The sequence below is a fragment of the Echinops telfairi genome, unplaced genomic scaffold, assembly GCF_000313985.2.
Source record: "Echinops telfairi isolate 266 unplaced genomic scaffold, ASM31398v2 ScPeMD7_7468;HRSCAF=8506_0, whole genome shotgun sequence".
In the NCBI taxonomy this organism is placed as follows: Eukaryota; Metazoa; Chordata; class Mammalia; order Afrosoricida; family Tenrecidae; genus Echinops; species Echinops telfairi.
The window spans coordinates 34,207,585-34,226,405 of NW_022111369.1; the positions used below are offsets into that span (position 1 = coordinate 34,207,585).

The following is an 18,821-nucleotide window of genomic DNA, read 5'->3' on the forward strand; positions in this document are numbered from 1 at the left end:
TTTTTTTAAAAAGAAGAAAGTAGTCAAATGAAAAAAGATAAAAAAAGATCAAAAGGGCAGCATTTACCCAAGGATGACATTCAGAGGGTTAAGAAAGGGGGAAGAATGGAAACGGGGAGGAAGTGAGCTAAGTGATGATACGTTGAGGGACTACAATGGGGGACTTGAAAGAAAATGTGTTGGATGTACAACGGATCTGCTCTATAGATCATTGCCGAATTCACAATAAAATATTTAAAAAGCAAAAAACACACCCGGGCCTTTAAGGAACAGCATTTATCTGGTTTTCTTTCATTAAATAATTGTTTTCCCTTCCAGAAAAAGTTCCTTTCCCCAATAAGATTAAGGCTTTATCTTGACTCTTAATTTTGATAGCTGTCTTAAATCCCCCATGAATATCTAATGCAAAGTGAGGCATGTAAAAAAATTAAGACTTTGATGACTATGAGGAAGCCAGAGACAGTGTGGGAACAAAGAAGTGGGAGGGATAGGAACTTGAGGAGGGAGGGAGGAAGGGGCAGGGAAGAAAGGGAACCATATTTATGTGGTGGAGGGCTAATGGGATATTGTTGCTGATTTCATTTGATGAGATGAACTGTGTAACTATATACAGCAACCTTTTATAAAAACCAAAAGGAAACAAAATAATAACACCTCCTAAATTTAAAAATAACAAAAATTCCTCTAGATTCCTTACCCACTTTGGACTTAAATATTAGTCTGAGTGGCTAAAAAGAAAAAAAAGAGGAGGAAAAATAAAACTGAAATGGACTTGGAGTCTTTAGTGACAAACAAGTTCATCTCAAACATGTGAGGGGGGAAGGATCATGTAAGTAGGACTGATTTATATTATTCATGATACAGTATCCTAAAATCAATGTGCAAAGGAGAGGCACTGAATTCAAAACCGTATAAATGGGTTTTCCTGTTTTATAAAACCCAAGGAGAATTCTGGCTCAGAATTTAAAATTCTCAACTACCTTTTCCATGCTACAATGGTCACATTAGAGAAAGCCTTAATTTGTAGTCCAAATCATCCCACCAAAGCTCTATGCCACCACCTGGTTTATATTTTGAATAAAGGAAATCAGAACTGATAGAGAATTCCACTCCTAATGAAACAAGACCCGAATGGTCTAGAACTTAGGTATGCCCCCGCCCCCACACTTTATGGGTAAAATTAATCATTTACTCCAAAAAAGTAATTATCTTTAGTGGTTACACACTTATCGTTCAATCAGTTATACAGTGCACAATGTTTTATTGTTACATTAACTATTAACTCTTTTTCGTTTTGTTTATAATATTGAGAAGAATGTTTAAAAATGATTGTCCTAGAGGCATAAGCATCAGAAGTCATTAAGAACCCGTGTTAGTAAGCAAGTTCACCTAAATTTGCATGCCAAACTTATGGTGCAAGGGCACTTCTCAAGAATAAATAAGAACTTACATGGTAGAGAATAGGAGTTTTAGGGAAGTCTACCTACCAGCCTTTGAAGGAACTTGTACAGGAAGCTCAAAAGTTCTCATAAAGAAGGACAATACCATCATAGAACATAAGCACCCGCAAGGCTATGCTTGGATGCTGCCAGGGTTTCTAGTTACCCAGGTGATGCAAACAATCTATACTTGACTACTAACCACAGCTGGGCAGTGCAGGTCTAAGCCACAGTGAAACCACAGAAAGGCCTGGAGATCTTCCCTAAGATTATTGCCACTAGAAACTCTAAGGAATGGAATAGTTCTATTTTTAAACTGCATGGAGTCACCTTGAGGTATAATTGACTCTATGGCAAAAGGTTTTGTCGCTTTTTAACTCTAGTTACACCCTTTTGAACAGCTCGGGGCTGTTGGCTGATGTTCCATGGCACTTTGGCCTCTACCCACGAGATGCCAGTAGCTCCCGCATCTTGTATGACAACCTAAAGAGTCTCCAACTCAACTCACTGCCATGTAGTCCACGAGGACAGGGAAGAACTGGCCCTGCGGGTTTCCAAAACTGAAACTCCTTAAGGGAGTAGAAAGCCCCATCGTTCTCCTACTGTGTAGCTGGTGGATTTGAACTGGAGACCTTGACGTGAGTAGCCCAGCTCATGATCGCTCCATCACCAGGGCTTCTCAAAGTCTTCAGAGTTGGCCAAATATCCCCCTTTGAGGGTAGGAGATAAGGAATCACCCCCTGAATGAGAACCACTAAAGTAGACTCAGGCAGAGTAGAACAACTTCATTGAGGGGTTGAGTTATAATTCATCAACTGATGACCCACAGACTAATCAGAAAGAAATGGACTGGGACATACAACTTGACAGATGGCTGAAGACTTTTCTGGCTCTCTACAATGTTAAGAGTATATGGTTTGGGGAAAAGTGAAATTAGGTAGTTTTAATCATTTAAAAATATTTAATCCATCTAATCCATTTAAAAATATAGCTCAAATACAGATGGTAACATATGAAATGGGAAAAGCTTATGGAGTTTAACGGAAAAAATTAAACACATCAGTTTCCCATATGAAAGACAGGGATATATTGATATTGATATGAGCTGATATATTGACAGATTCATATGTTGATATAAAATTTGCTTTATTAGATGTTCCAATATCAGAAAAGACAACCTGACGTGGTAAATGACTCTCTGGCTTCAGAGTCTGACAGAGCAGGATCAGACAAGCTTCACACTTCACAAGGTCATAAGGATTACATGAAAGAAAGTACTTGGTATAGTGTCCCATAAAAATGAGGTCCTGAAAAAGTATCTATCTTCTCTGTCTGAGCTCTGCCATCTACAAAAATTCAAATTCATCACATGAAGGAAGGTAACGTCATAGCTCATCTTGTCACCCGACTATGTTCTTGACGCAAACATACCTTGAGGATAAACCAGACAGGGCTTTCTTTAGGATCTCAGGGGTTCTATCTGAGGCTGGTGGGATTTCTGGGAGATCAGAATCTGTTCTGGAATCCAAATCTCCATATCTGTCATCAATATCTGTTTCCTAAAATTCAAAGAAAATTTAAAAATCACTTTGCAAAATAGGAAGGAAAAGGAAAAGCCCCAGCTTGCCAGAGCTCTTATTTGTTGTTACTTGTGTCAACCACAGTTACATAAGCGGAAACAAAGAAACAACTCTTAACTTATCTCCAGTATCACAGCCCAGTTGTATTTCCTTGTTTGGAAAGTATGACTATCTTTGCTAAGATCTATTAATATAAACAGCTGATTTAGACAAAAAAATATAAAAGAAACTCTTATATTTTCTAAATTATAAACACCACAAGCTAAGAATCAATTATTCATTGTTTTGTTACTTAAGTGGGTGTAGATTCCATGAGGCGTCTACCAACTGTTCAGTCTTTGTCCCCCCTTTGATTACAATCAAAGCATTGACGACAACAAGAAGGTCTCACAGTGGCAAGTATGTTACATGTTTGTAAGCAACTTAACTCCCATCATTCTTTATAAATCCACAACGTAGACATGATCCTCTCGCTTTTTAACCAGTTGCTATCGAGTCAACTCACAGCCAGGGCATGCGGCGTTAGAACAGACGTGTGTGCCACAGGGATTTCCATGGCTGGTTGTCAGGGAGGACATAACCAGCCCTTTCTTCCGAGCTACCTCAGCGTAGACTTGGACTTCCAACCTTTCAGACAGCAGTGGAACACTCTAACTGGAAAACTCGGGGACTTCCTCTATTTTGCTGTTAAAGCAAACTATGAGCAAAAGCATTTGTTAGATTTAGATGGTAAAAAAAAAATTTTTTTTAAGTTAACAAAGGCCCAAATGGACTTCCTAGTGTGTGCGTATAAGGATTGTGTACATGGAGGGCGGTGAGCAACGGGAGGGGGCAGAGGTTGGGCAAGGAGAAAGCTGAGCAGCTCTGGGTTTTCAGACAGGGTCACTGTAGGAGATATGGGAATAAGAGGGCTAAGGGAATTATAAGAAGAGAGACATGAAAAGCTACTGTCTGAGGCTGTTTGTTCTCCATTCTACTTTCCTACTGCTCTCCCCCCTGGCAACCTTCCATAGCACGTGCCTTGAGAGAAAGCTTGACACAGAGAGACTGGTACCTGCAGAAGTAAATTGAGGTAAAAGGAGAGATTATTCACAGGAGGTGAAAAGAAACAGATGGACTATTGAGCCAGTTGGACCAGAAATGATCGTATGAATGGCATTCACTGCTGTCCAGTCGATCCCAACTCATAGCAAGTAACCCTATAGGACAGAGTAGAACTGGCCTTGTGAGTTTCTGAGACTGTAACTTTATGGGAGTAGAAAACACCATCTTTGTCTGGCAGAGCAGCTCATGGTTTTGAACTGCTGACCTTGCAACTAGCAAGTGTAACCACTATGCCACCAGGGCTCCTATTAGGATGAAAATACTTGAGTATTCATAAACTTTGGTGATCTGAATCCAAACTCCATAACAAACTCACTGCCATCGATCCCATTCTGACTTATACAGCCCTTACAGGGTTTCTGAGGCCATAAACTTTCACAGGATCAGAAAGCCTCATTGTTCTCCCTCAGTGTGGCCTGGGGGTTCGAAAGGCTGACCTTTTGGTTAGTAGCCCAATTTATAACTCACTGGGCAATTCAAATTTTAGCAACTTTGATTACCCCTTTTCAGTTGTTTCTTCATCCACAAAATGAAACATCGAACATCATGCCAGGGGCTTAGTAAAGGCACAGTGATTATTATTATGGATCCTTCCCATTCCTTATTAAGTAGCTCACCAAGTAAAATTGTGAAGCTTTAGGAAGTATTTTACATCTTCATCAAGCAGTAAAAGCCTGCCATGTACTAATTTAAACTTTTTTTTAAGTAAACAATTGTGCATTAAATGTCACTTGACCAAAGACTGCAAAGGAAGCAGACATACCAGAGCCCTTCTGTGTCACAAGAGGCAGTGGATGCCAAAGCAACTTAGAGAGAGTAGCTGACTAATAAATGACCACGCAGATCACCCTGCAGGAAATGCCAGGGCATGTGCCACCAGTCTGGCATGACCAGGCAGCCTTAGACAGATAGGGTGATAGAACACACAGCCTTTAACTTCCTTTTCCTACCACTCTCTTTCAATGTCACTCCTACCACTCTTTCAATAACCCAGAGTGTTGAGGAGAGTGCTTAGGTGGCAGTGGGAGATGGTGAGGAAAAGAAGTGCACAGAGCAATATGACGCCGTGTCAGAGAAAGAGCTGGAGCCTGGGAATCAAGAGTACCAGTTCTAATTCCATCTCAACTGCTAACTAGCCAAGCTCAAAAAGGCAGCTCCCTGAATCCAAGGAATTGTGGGATTCGGGTTCCTCAGTGAGAAATTAAAAGCCCTGTCATGGGTGCAATTGCATCTCTCCACAATATGTGGCAACGTAGCTAGGCCATGTTTCTCAATGGTTTGGTAGTTAGGCAATGATCTAATATGGCAGTAATGTAATGACCACCATCCCACCCTCACCCCCAGCCCCCCATACCCGGTCTGATCTGTTAGGAGCAGCTAATCCATTGTATGAGGATTAAGTGTGGGAAACTACACCCTTCATCTCATCACAGCTCTGATGAGACACCTCATCACAGCTCTGATGAGATGTGGGGGGGGCAATTTCCCTAGAGTGGGGGTTGCAACACCATTCATCTTACAAGAGATAAAAGGAGAGAGAGACAAGCAGAGAAGGAAGGATCCACTACCACCAAGAAAGAGGCACCACCAAGAGTAGGCAGCAAAGCACGTTTCTCGACCCAGGGCCCTCCTAGATCCAGAAGAAGACTGGTGCCAAAGACATGTAGAGACTTCCAAGAGTAGGAACAACCTTCTAGAGGCGATGAAGAGGTCATTATCTTGATTGTGCGGATGGTTTCAGGGAAATCTGCCTATGTCTCCGTATACCTTGCTAGCATGCTTGTTTGAATGTCCATCGATTATACTTCAACAAAAGAATGTAAAATTAAGTACAGTAAGGTTGAGCTAAGCAGAGAATATGAGGTGGAATGACTTCTACAGATAAGTCATGCATGTCTCACAGGTTGACAGAGTAAGAGCAATGGCATCTCCTAACCAACCGTGGTGAACATGCTTTGGACATGTGTGGACATTTACATACTTTGGGCGTGTTGTCAAAAGAGACCAATCCCTGGAGGACATCATTTTTGGCAAAGTCCAGGGGCAGTGAAAAGAGGAAGGCCCTCAAAGAGATGGACTGACCCAGTGGCTGCAGCAATGGGCTCAAGCATGAGATCCACTGTGAGGACGGTGCAGGACAGGGCCGTGTCTTATTCTGTTGTCTATACAGTCACTATGGGAGGGAACCAACTCGATGGCACCTAACAACAACAACAACAACATGGCCATTGGCAATCAGTCTCAGCTGCATTTAGACAGCCTGGTGGCACAGAAAGAGCCCCTATCACAGTGACTCTTGAATCGTGTGTCAGTTAACCCATTCCTGCTGAGTCAACTCCAATTTGTGGCATACCCATATCACATGTATCAGAGTAGACCTGTGCTCTACAGGGTTTATAATGGCTTTTTTTTTTAAGTAGTTAAGTCAAGCCTTTCTTCAAATTGCCTCTGTATGGACTTCAACCTCCATCCTTTCAGTTATGCAGGACAACATGGTAAGAGTTTACACTACAAAGAGTGCACTTTTTGCAAAAAGTGGCCAAGGAAAAGAGGACTGAGATGGGCCAGAAGGATAGGAAAGGGGCAAAAGGACCAGGTGATAGGATCCAGGTCATTTAAAAGGATGGCTCCAAAGGGAAACTCTCTAAAGATCAGCAATATTTGGAATTCAATGAAGGATTCAATAAATAAATCCTTTTCACCCTTTTATGGCTGGTTCAAAGAAAACTGAGTCAGAAAAGCAGGCTTGGCTTCTCCATTCGGGGTCCTTGAAGGACACACTGATTCCTGTACCCCAGTACAAATCAAAGAACCAAACCCACTGCCATCAAGCCCATTCAGACGCATAGTAACCCCAGGTAAGGTTTCCAAGACTGAAAACCTTGACGGGAGCAGACAGTCTCATCTTTCTCCTGTGGAGCAGCTGGTGGGTTTGAACTGCCAATCTTGCAATTAGCAACCAAATGCCTAATCTACAGAACACTTCAGTCAGACATTAAAATTCTAGTCAAGCGAAAGGAAGTGCTCAAGTGACACACAGCTATGTGTCTACAGTGAAGAGGCCTTAAACAAAAAATCTTTAAGCGGAAATGCTCTAACTTGAAGGGCATTGGGCTGTGTCCCTGGTTTCCACCTTCTCAGAATTTTCTTTCTCTCCTATGATTTCCACGTAGCTGTAGATCACTTCTCTTCATCCAGTGAAGAAAAGAACTGCTTCCATCAATCCCCTTGTGAATGAGCTGAGGGGAAGGGAATTAATGTAACACCTCGGCAATAATAATTCTGAAGTTCAGATGGCTTTATAACATTGTAGTCAACAGATAGAAACCATTGATCAGCTCTAACCTTGTGCCTTAAAAAAGACTCAACCTGGGAGACTAATATCAACAAGTCTCCCCGTGCACCCCCCAAAATACTCCACTGGCACTGATTCAATTCCAACTTCGTAACAACCTGTAGGACCAAGTACATCACTCCCTTTGGGTTTCTGAGGTCATAAATCTTTCTGGGTGTAGAACATCTCAACTTTCTTCCTCGGAGCAACTGGTGGGTTTGAACTGCTGGTCTTGCTATTAGCAATCCAATCTGTAACACACTACACCACCAGGGCAATTTTAACTCAAGAAGCATGGTTCAGCCTCTCAAGGACTGCCCATTCAAAGACCAGGAAGATTTTGAGAGCTTCATGGCGGGCAAGAACATCTGTTCTCGGGGAGGGTGGTGGGTAACTTGGAACATGAAACTTCCATAGTGCCTCATCGTTTGTGTCCATTTGAGCAATCATAAATCTGTAGAATGGTATACTCTCCCTGTAAGTTCTGTGAGTCAGAGAATCATGGAACCACCAGGCACAATGGGAGCCTACAGGCCAGAAAGTCACAGTGTCATCCAGGTGCAGCTCAAGTTTGTGGCAAGCATTCACAAGAACTAGTAGGGAACTGAACTGACCCTTACTGTCAGCAATAAGAGGACTCCCAATTGTATGGCTAGTGTCTGCCTATTTGGCACTATGAAGGGCAGGGTCCCTTTAACTTATGAGCCATGTCCCAGGCTCGGGCAGTTAGAATAATAGAGAGAGCATGGGGCAGCTGGGGATAAAGATGGAGAAGCGGGAAAGTGAGAACAGAGTCAATCATCAAATGTTGGGAACTGGCTTCAGACGGATCCCTATCATACAACCCTCTGATTCTTATTCCTTATGCCTGGGAAAGCCTCCTCCTATTTTTTTATTTTGACTGAAAAAGCAAAAAGAATGCTTTCTCTCAACGTTTCTCTTCTGCCCTTGTTCTAGCTCCCACTGAAGGACTGGTTGTTGGATGGCCCAGTGTGGAAAACGGAAGACCTGGAAGGGAGTGTATGCGGGAGTGTAAAGTGTATGCAGCCTAATCTCTACACTCATAACCACGGGGCTTGGAAGACCAGCTCTAGAGTTAGGGCAAGATCACCACAGTTCCTAGATAGAATGTCAAATACACATTCTCCAGAAGGGAAGATGTCCCTGCAAAAGTCCTCCATCAAAAAAGGCTACTACAAAGATGTCTCCTACAAGCACCTGGCTGCTCACTACACGGCTGGAGAATACTTACCTTTATTTAGTTAGTTACTGGAAGTTAGTGAGTTTGTTTTCTCTCAACAGTTTTGGAGAATACTTGCCTTTAAAAGCAATTGTATTCTTTGTTCTTCCCACTCAAGGTGCAGTCGACTCCCTTTGATGGCTTTTGATTTCTATGATAGAATGTTTCCCTAGTGAGCTAGAGAACATCGTGTATGTGCCTGCTGGAGGCTTGCATGCCTCACTACTATGTAAATTTGCTGTTAAATAAACTCACTCTCTTACTTTTATTCCAACATAGGAGATGAGCCCCTGTGCCTTGCTTGTCTATCTGCCTTATTTTCTTTAGGTGCACAGGCCGCTCCTAAGGACCCACTCGACTGTGGGGCTGGATCCCACTGCCAGCACTTCACCATGCTATTCTTTTTTTTCCTAATCATTTTATTAGGGGTTCATACAACTCTTATCACAATCCATACATAAGGGGGAACCGATCACAATCACCATGCTATTTTGAACATGTGTTAACTCACATAACCCACTGCTGTCAAGTGATTCCAAGTTACTTCGACCCTACAGCACAGAGTAAAACTGCCCTCCAGGGTTTGCAAGGTTGCAATCTTTATGGAAGTAGACCACCACATCTTTCTCCCATTGGAGACGTGTTAAGTTGAACCCTTAGTCCTCAGATAGCATCCTTGCTTTTCAGCACTTTAAAGAGGTCTTGGGCAGCAGACACCCCATGCAATGTGTCATTTGATCTCTTCACTGCTGCTTCCATGAGCATAGATTATGGATCCTAGCAAGAAAATATCCATGACAACTCCAAACTTTTCTCGGTCTATCGTGATGTTACCTATTGGTCCAGTTGTGAAGATCTTGGTTTTCTCTATACTGAGTCATAATCCACACTGAAGGCTGCAATCCTTATCTTCATCAGCAAGTGCCTCAAGTTTCCTCACTTTCAGCAAGCAAGGCTGTCATCTGCATATCTTAGGTTGTTAATAAGCCTTCCTCCAAACTTGCTGCCACATTTTTCTTCATATATTCCAGTTCCTCTGGTGAACTGCTCAGCATACAGATTGAACAACTGTGGTGAGGGACACAATCCTTTCTTGATTTCATACCATGTAATAACCCCTTGTTTCACTTGCATAACTGCCCCTTGATACATGTACAAGTTCCGAGGAAGCACAATGCAGTCTTCCAGAGTTCTCCTTCTTTTCAAGGGTATCCATAGTTTGTTACTGACACTCAAATGCCTTTGCACAGTAAATAAAACACAAGTAAATGTCTCGTTCTGGTATTCACAGCTTTTCATCAAGATCCGTCTTACATTAGCAGTGATAGCTTTTATTCCACATCCTCTTCTGAATCGGGCCTGAACCTCTGGCCTGCCAATGGACTGCTGCAGTCCTTGTTGGGTTCTGCTCAGCAACATTTTACTTGCATGTGGTAGCAATGATACTATTCTACCATTTGCACATCCTATTGGATCGCTTTTCTTTGGAATGGGTACAAATAAAGATCTCTTCTAGTCTGTTGGCCAAGTAGTTGTCTTCCCAATTTGTTGGCTTGGACGTACGTGTAAGTGCTTCATCAGCTGGTTGAAATGTTCTAATTGGTAGCTGATGAATGCCCTAAACTTTGTTCTTGGCTAACTCCTTCAGTTTAGCTTGGCCTTCTTCTTTCATAACTCATATGCAACCTCTTGAAGTGCTTGAATGTCAACTCCTTCTTTTTGGTAGACTGATTCTGTGGACTCTTTCCATCTTCTTTTGATGCTTCCTGCATCACTCAATGTTTTGCCTATGGAATCTTTCAATATTGCAACTTGAAGTTTGCATGTTTTCCTTCAGGTTAAGATGTGCTGAGCATGTTCTTCTCTTTTGGTTTCTAACTCTAACTCTGCAAGAATTCAAGTGGAAGATAGAATTAAGATTGCTTAATTAGCTGATCTTGAGATGAAGATACTTTCCTGAATTATCCTCTAGTCGGAAGCCAGACGAACTAGCTGGTGCCCAGCTATTATTCTCAAGCATGGTATTTTTGATTGGCTCATACGCATATGAAAGGTGGACACTAAATAGGGAAGACCAAAGAAGAATCAATGGATTTGAATTGTGCTGAAGGAAAATACTGAAAAGTACCATGGGCTGCTAACAGGACAAACTGATCTATCTGTCTTTAGAAGAAGTACGGCCAGAGCGCTCCTCAGAGGCAAGGATTTGCAAGGCTTTGTCCTACGTACTTTGGACATGTTGTCAGGAGAGACCAGTCCCTGGAGAAGGACATCATGTTTGGGAAAGTAGAGGGGCAGTGAAAAAGAGGAAGGTCCTCAAGGAGATGGATTTACGCTGTGGCACAGGCCCAGCGGTGTTTCCTTCTGTTGTGCATTAGGTGGCTATCAGTTGGAACCGACTCAATGGTACCTAACAACAACAACAACAAAATTATCAACTTCTCTGACAAGTTAGAGGGTCCCAGTTAGAATTGGTTTAAAATATAAGACAAAATTCAAATTCTTAAAAGAAATCAGACTTACTGGTCTGAGCCTGGAAGAACCCTAAGACCTCTGCCCTACCCACCCTTCTACCTTCAAACAGGGGACAGAGCCCATTCCCTGAGGCCATAGCTCCGCTGAGCAACACGCTGGCCTGTAACATAAACACAAACATCTCTGGGGAATGTACTCCAGAGAATGATCAATTTTATGAGCCCAAAAGGCCAGCATTTGCCAAAAAGAAAAATGGAAAGGCAGGGAGGGGCAAGGAAATGAGATGAAGGGAAATGAGGAACCCAGGGTGGCAACAGGGAAAGGGCTGATACACAGCAGAGGCTGAAACCAACGTCTCAGAACAACTTGTGTCTGGATGACTGAGTGGAAAAGTAATTTGCTACGTAAACTTTCACCGCGCACACAATAAAAAAATAAGAAAATTTCATGAGATAATACAAGAGAATTTGGAATATTGAGGGGTCTCATTCAAATGAAAAGTACTGTCATCACAAATTTGCATTTTGGAGAAAAAAACCAAAATACTAGAAAGTAGGTCTGAGCTGATCCAAGGGCTCAGACAGAATGTAAATGTTTAGAAAATAATGATGGCAACATATGTACAAATATGCTTGATACAATTGATGTGTGGAATATTGATGTTATAAGAGCTGCAAGATCCCCCAATAAAATGATTTTAAAAAAGAAAAGAAAACACCAAATTTGCATTTTACCTAAGCTCTTTATCAGTGCTAAGCCTGCCACCGGTATTTTCTCAAGACAGAACGAAATAATGCTTGCAGTTCTTCAGTGGAAAAACAAGTGCATGCGCTAGAATAATTAGGCGCATCCCTGGGTGTTTTGCAGTATGTTAGCTTGGACTGGATCTTGGCATTTTAGGGGAAATTTAAATAGGGATTGCATCTGTAGATAAGAAAAGCTGTGATGAGTTTTTTACTCACAATAAAAGTATGGGGATTGTGTACAATGTCTACCTCAATAGGTGCACTGGAAGGCTATTGTGTTTGCAACTTATTTTCACATGGTTCACCAACAATATATTTGTCTATACAGTGATATAAAGATTGAGTAAATGTAGCAAAAGCCCTATGATTGTTAAGTGGCGGTTGTTCCGATAATTACTTTACTAGCCTTGAACTTTTCTATCATTAAAACGTAATGCAAAAATCTAAGAAAAAAAAATACCAACAATACAATGTTGAAGGATAAGAGCACACATATCAGCCTATCAAGAGAGGACAAAAATGGTCAATATAAAATTCAAGCTGTAGCTACCTCTCAGAAGACAGGCCAGTCAGGAGACTGGCTGACACATACCTATGTATTCCTTGTATCCTTTTGTTTCATTTCAGTAGGTAGGGCTGTCTACCACACACCGAGTTCTAAGGGCACCTTCCTAAGTTAAACCCTACATGAATCACATCTCATTAGTCTGTGCAAAGCATCAACCCTGGTGCGTTTTAAATGCAAACAGTAAGTGCGCAAGAAACAAAATAATTACTACCCCACAATGCTGTGTCCTTTTTAAAAAATGGTCTGCTTGGTTAGGCGGCAGGGAGCCCAAATTAAACGGTCTCCGTTTTGGTCTCATTTGAACCAGACCAGCCAGATGAAGGAGTCAGATTGGCTTCACCAGCCTTCCATAAAGATGCGAGATAGCTGTCTCTGGACCCCAAAAATGAAGGGAACTGCAGCCAAAGCCAAGAGTCAGGAAAGCCATCAAGCGCCGAAAACCAAACTCACTCTCATCAAGGCCATACTAATTCATAGCGACCCTACATGTCAGAAACCCACTATCCTTGTGGGTTTCCGAGACGCAAACTCTCTATGGAAGTAGAAAGCCTCAGTTTCGAACTGCTCACCTTGCAATTTGCAGCCCAACACATAACCACTATGCCACCATGGCAAGTTTGCAAACAAAAAAAACAAAACTGAAATTATCAGCGTTATAAAGTGCCTCCAGCTGGGACTAAACTCTCTGTCTCTTTTTAAATCAATTTTATTGGGGGTTCTTACAGTTCTTATAACAATCCATATATCCATTGTGTTAAGCACATTTGTACATATGTTGCCATCATCCTTTTAAAAACATTTTCTTTCTACTTGAGGCGCTGATACCAAGGGACTAGACTCTTATTTCTCCTTTTCCTGCGTGTCCTCATTTATATGTAAAAGAAAGGTTAAAATCTCAGTAGTCTCACAAAACCTTAAACAAACAAACATTCAATGACATGATGTGAACAATAGGTTTGACCTCTCTTTCTGGATAAGGACGTGGGTAAAGCTTAGTTACTTTTAAAAAGGTAACTAAGCTTGGTATAACTCAGGAATGATCAACACAACCAATAGGTCATTATTGAAATTAGTCACTTCAAAATGTGATGTCATTCTCATTAAGCAGTTTCTCACCTAAATGAATCAAAGTGCAAACAGCTGTGATTGTTTGCTCCCCAGCTGATATCAATTCAGAGTAACCCCACAGGGCAGAGCTGAATTGACCTACTGAGTTTCCTAGCTGTCCTCTTTGCAGGGTAATCTCCTGTTCTTTTCTCCCACAGACCCACTGGCCAGGCTGAGCTGCCAACCTTTTGCTTAGCAGCCAATCGCTATGCAATCAGGTTCCTTGTACACAGCTATAAAGTAAAAGAAAAGCTAATCATTTGTTTTCCTAATCAATCATAAGGCAAGTGAGGAAATAACAGAAATATTTTCTTTCTTTCCTCAAAAGTACAAAGAACACAAAGAGCCACAAAAAACCAGGTCAGAGACTTGATTAGAATAAGCAACCAACAAGCACTTACTGAATGTATAAAATCAAACCAAAATACTGAACTCACAGAATTACAGGATTTCAGCTATACGTTTCCTCTCTAGTACTGTTTCACAGATTCAGGCCAAGTAGCAACAGGGTTAAAAAAAAACTCCTTAAAAATTACCAGTTAATGCTTTAATCAGTTTCATAAATTTAGGACCCCTTTACATTGTTTTTGTTATTTTTTTGTCATTAAAATTTTGGGCCAATACCAGCTCTAATAACTTGTGATCCTAAGCTAAGTGTTGAGGTTTTCAAATATTATTTTCTCAGTGGTAAACTGTGGTTACCTCCGTCTACATAATTATTTAAAAAGCCAAATTGGAAGTACATATTCGCAAATGTTTTGCAAACTGTAAATTACTTTACATGGATACCAAAAACACAAAACCAGTTTCCATGGAGTCGACGCTAATTTATAGTGACCCATGTGTATCAGAGTTCCCACAATGCAGGCTGTTGTGTAACAAACAAATCCTGGCTCCCTCTCTTTCCTCAACAATACAAAGAGTACAAAAAGCCACAAAAATAGGGCAGCGCCTCAAATTGAACAGGCACCCGGCAAGCACTTGCTGAATGTATAGAACCAAACCAAGCCTCAGGAAACAGGCCTTAAAATGACCCATTTTCTTTATATTGAAGTACAACCTGATTTTTTCCCCCTAAATTGTATTAGCTTTCTGGCTCTTGAGAATAGACACAGCAAAATACACGTCCGCGTAGCCATTTCTACACATGCACTATAGTGGCACTAGTTCCATTCTTTGAGTTACGCAACGGTGCTCTCCCTCCTCCTCTGTGAGCTGTTCCTCCTTCAGTAACATCAACTCCCTGTCCACTAATGTTCCGAGTTGATCTTTCATGTGTGTTACTGTTATCAATTTGATCACATATAGATTGCTTTTGAAAGAATATGATGCTCAAGACAGATTTTTTTTTACGAGTTGTGCTACACTATTGTTCTATTTTAAGTAAGCGTCAGGGGATGTTTTTAGCTTAAATCTTAGATTATCGCAGGCAATGGTTGCAGGTGTCCATCCATCCTCCAGCTATGCTTCCAGACTCCATAAAGTCTGGACTGTATTAGAATTTGAAATTCTGTTCCACGTTGACCCCTTCTGATCAGTATTCTATAGAATCACTGATCCCAACATCCAGTGATGACAGCCAGGCACCATCCAAGTTCTTCTTGTCTCATGGCAAAGGAGGCAGTTAATCACAGAGGCATAAGAAGTGGCAGCAGAGAGACCATGAAGAAGGAGCTATGGGGGCAGCAGAGACCATGAGACTGAGTGGTAGGCTTCCTGGCCCATGGAAGAAGTAAAGTGGAATGCCTTTGGGCAGGAGGCTGCCCTGAAAAGTGGGACACTCTTTGGGTATTTATCAGCACTGAAGGAGCTTTTAGCACTAACCTAAGCAGGGTAGAGGCCAACAGATCTTGCGGCTTGGAGGCGAAGGAAGACAGAGAGAGATGTCTGCGAAGTGCTGCTGCAGACAGTACTGTGTTCTTTCGTGTTTTCTGAGCCTGACTTGATCCTTTGGATTATCAAGCATAGCAGAGGAGAGAGTGTCATGGGAGAACCATTAGTGTCAGAAGAGAGTACCAGAGGTGGCTCCACATCTGACTTCTGCCTCAAAGGAATCCACCTCAGGCAGATATGGAGTTGGACTCTCCAGACCAGAAACGTCCCGTGCCATTTTCCTCAGGATCACACAACTCTTGCCAAGTCGACTTTTGACAGGTGTACAACTTATTGACACCAATTAAATTAATTAGCGGTGCAACCCTACCTTTAATCAATGTGCTTTTTCATCATTCTTAACCTCCTCTTTCTCTCTCTCCCCCTCGTAGCCAATCCTAGCTACTAATAAACCAGTCTCTGTACACTTGCCTTTTCTTGTCTTTCTATGTAAGTGGGGTCACATAAGTGACTTCTCTATGATGTCTTCAAGCTCTGTGTACAGTATGCATCAAGACATGCAAATGAGATCTCAAAAGAGTTAAAAAAAAACAACAAACAAAACACCTTTGTTCATTAAAAGATCAGTTGTCCATCGGGTCACTATGAGCCAGAACCAACTGGGCAGCACCCAGCAGCAGGAACACGATGAAAATGACCTCCAGGCTCTTCCTCAACAGAGGATGGAGGAACAAAATGTGGTGCACACATACTAAGGAATATTAACCAACTGATAGGAAAAACGAAGTACTGACACAGGTTCCAGACTGGATGAAGACCCTCGGAGAGATGGACTGAGATGGTGCCCTCAACAACGGTCTCAAGTACTACTGTTGTGAAGATGGCACAGGACTGGGCAGTGTACTGGTCTGCTGCACACAGGATCACTGGGTCTGAAACGACCCGGCAGTGCCTAAGAAGGCACAGGACGGAGGGAGCTTGAAAATATGATGCTGAGTGGAGTTTAACCTGTATTTTTAAAAAGGCATCTCCAAATACAAGTAGCTAAAGGAAAACAAAAACACAAACCCCTATACTTAGCCATGCTATCCATGTGCAAATATATCAGTGTTTTATAAAAATGTAAATAAGAAAATAATTATGAGCTCACAATAATCAGAGTCCAGGTCAGATAAACCCGTTAGGAACAGAATCACAGAATCTGTAGGAGCAATGCCAGCAGGGTAGGGGGAAGGTGGGGAAAGGAGGGGGGAAGAAACCGTGAGGGAAGGGAGACAATGTCGGTGTAAGATATGAAAATGATAATAATAATTTATCAAGGGGTCACGAGGGGGGAGGGGGGAGGGGGAGGGCAAAAAGAGGAGCCGATACCAAGGACCAAAGAGAAAGTAAATGTTTAGAAAATAATGATGGCAACATATGTACAAATATGCTTGATACAACTGATGTATGGACTGTTATAAGAGCTGTAAGAGCCCCCAATAAAATTATCCTTTAATTTAAAAAAAGAAAATAAACATAAAGTAAAATCATTAATATGAATAAGTTTAGGAGATAATTTTTCAGAGGGTTATTTTAAATCGTTCCATTTTTCCTATTTATGGCAAAGAAAGTATCATTTACATCAAAACATCCCTGGCAAAGTATCCATCCATAGCTTGATGCAGCTGATGGCATCCAATGGTAAAATTCCTCAAAATAGTGATCATTTATTTAAGATTGTTGGCACAAATGTGAGTGAAATTCATGTGGCAATACCAAGATAATCCTTTAGACATCTCAATCAAATACAAAACAGATTTTGAGAATTTGAAACTATTTTTCACCTCTCCCTCACATCGCTTATTCTCTGTATTAGCATGTCTTTAGCATTCCACCATCTCATTAGCACAATTAAGCTGTTTCAGGAGGCTCTTGCTCAGGAGATGCTGACCCTTACAAGACCACATACCAATTTGCAATGTGGTGAGTCAACTCTTCAATAGGCAGCATCAACAATTCTAGTCCTCAGATATTTTGAGCCCCTAGCCTTAAAATCTTGCCTCTTGTGATGTCTTTTCCATCAGTCTCAAACTATTCCATGTGATCCTTCCAAACCATCGTCACGGAGCCCATGTGAACTGAAAGCAGCTCTAGGGGGCAGCTGTCATGTTTGCAAAAGCAGACTATCGCATCTGACTGCCATATAGCCCTTCCACGGGGTGGCTGGTGAGTTTGAACCACCAATCTTTCCGTTGGCAGCTGAATGCTTTAACAGCAGTGCCACCAGGGCGCCTTATTGTAGCCCTTACCCAACTTTACTCAAGTCCTCACATTGACAGGCTTGCCTGAAGTAAAACTTCTCATTCTCAAAATCCAACTTTCCCTTCCACTACAAGACACTACAAGGCTGTCTAGGTCAGAGGTTCTCAACCTTCCTTATGCCGTGACCCTTTAATACAGATCCTCATATTGTGATGACCCCCCGCCCCCAGCCATAAAATTATTTTCGTGGCTACTTCATAACTGTCATTTTGCTACTGTTATGAATTTTACCCTCGAAGGGATCGAGACCCACAGGTTAAGAACCTCTGGTCTAGGTAATGCTTTCCCTTACCATGCTATGCTCCAAATTCATCTCTTTCATATATTATCTACATAGCTTTCAAAAAATGTTGCCATATCTAGTAAATGCTGAATTCCAGAAAGTTATATGGATGAACAATTGATCAACATGTGTAGGGTATCAGCCTACATGGTGGTCTAGAACAATGGTTCTCAACCTGTGGGTCATGACCCCTTTGGAGGTCACAGGGGTGACCTGGATTCATAACAGTAGCAAAATTATAGTTATGAAGCAGCAATGAAAATAATTTTATGGTTGGGGAGGTGTCATCACAACATGAGGAACTGTATTAAAGGGTCGTGGCATTAGGAAGGTTGAGTACCACTGTTCTAGAATCTGGTTCAGTGGTAGACTTCCTGCCTTCTATGTGAAAGATTCAATTCTCAGCCAATGAATCTCATGTACAGCCACCACCCACCCTTAAATGGTGGCTGTGTGCAGCTCTAATGCTGAGCAGATTTCAGTGGCACTTCCAGAATAAGAAAGAGTAGGAAGAAGGACTTGGTGATCTATTTCCAAAAATCAGGCAATGAAAACCCAACGATGGGTCATAATGGTCCAATCCCCAGCAGAGCACAGGGAATGACATAAAGGGGGACAGCACAGGAGGCTGCCACAAAAAAGGAGACCACTCAAATCTAAGCATCTCTATTAATAGCCTTTATTTATTTATTTACATAGCCTACATTTAAATGGGAAAAGGAAGAGAAGAATACTCCTTACACCTGCAGGTGATACTGTCGTGTTTGCCACAGAAGTGTGACGGAAGAGGGAAATAACTGACAGGGAC

At 41.7% G+C, this 18,821-nt stretch overlaps 1 protein-coding gene across 1 annotated transcript in view; it reads right to left on the reverse strand.

Moving 5' to 3' along the window:
• CDS1 (CDP-diacylglycerol synthase 1) overlaps window positions 1–18,821 on the reverse strand; it is a 74,817-nt gene that overhangs the window by 47,417 nt on the left and 8,579 nt on the right. Inside the window, exon 2 of the mRNA XM_004703243.2 lies at window positions 2,871–2,998. Coding sequence (XP_004703300.1) covers window positions 2,871–2,998 — 128 coding nt within the window. The remainder of the gene's footprint in view (window positions 1–2,870; window positions 2,999–18,821) is intronic.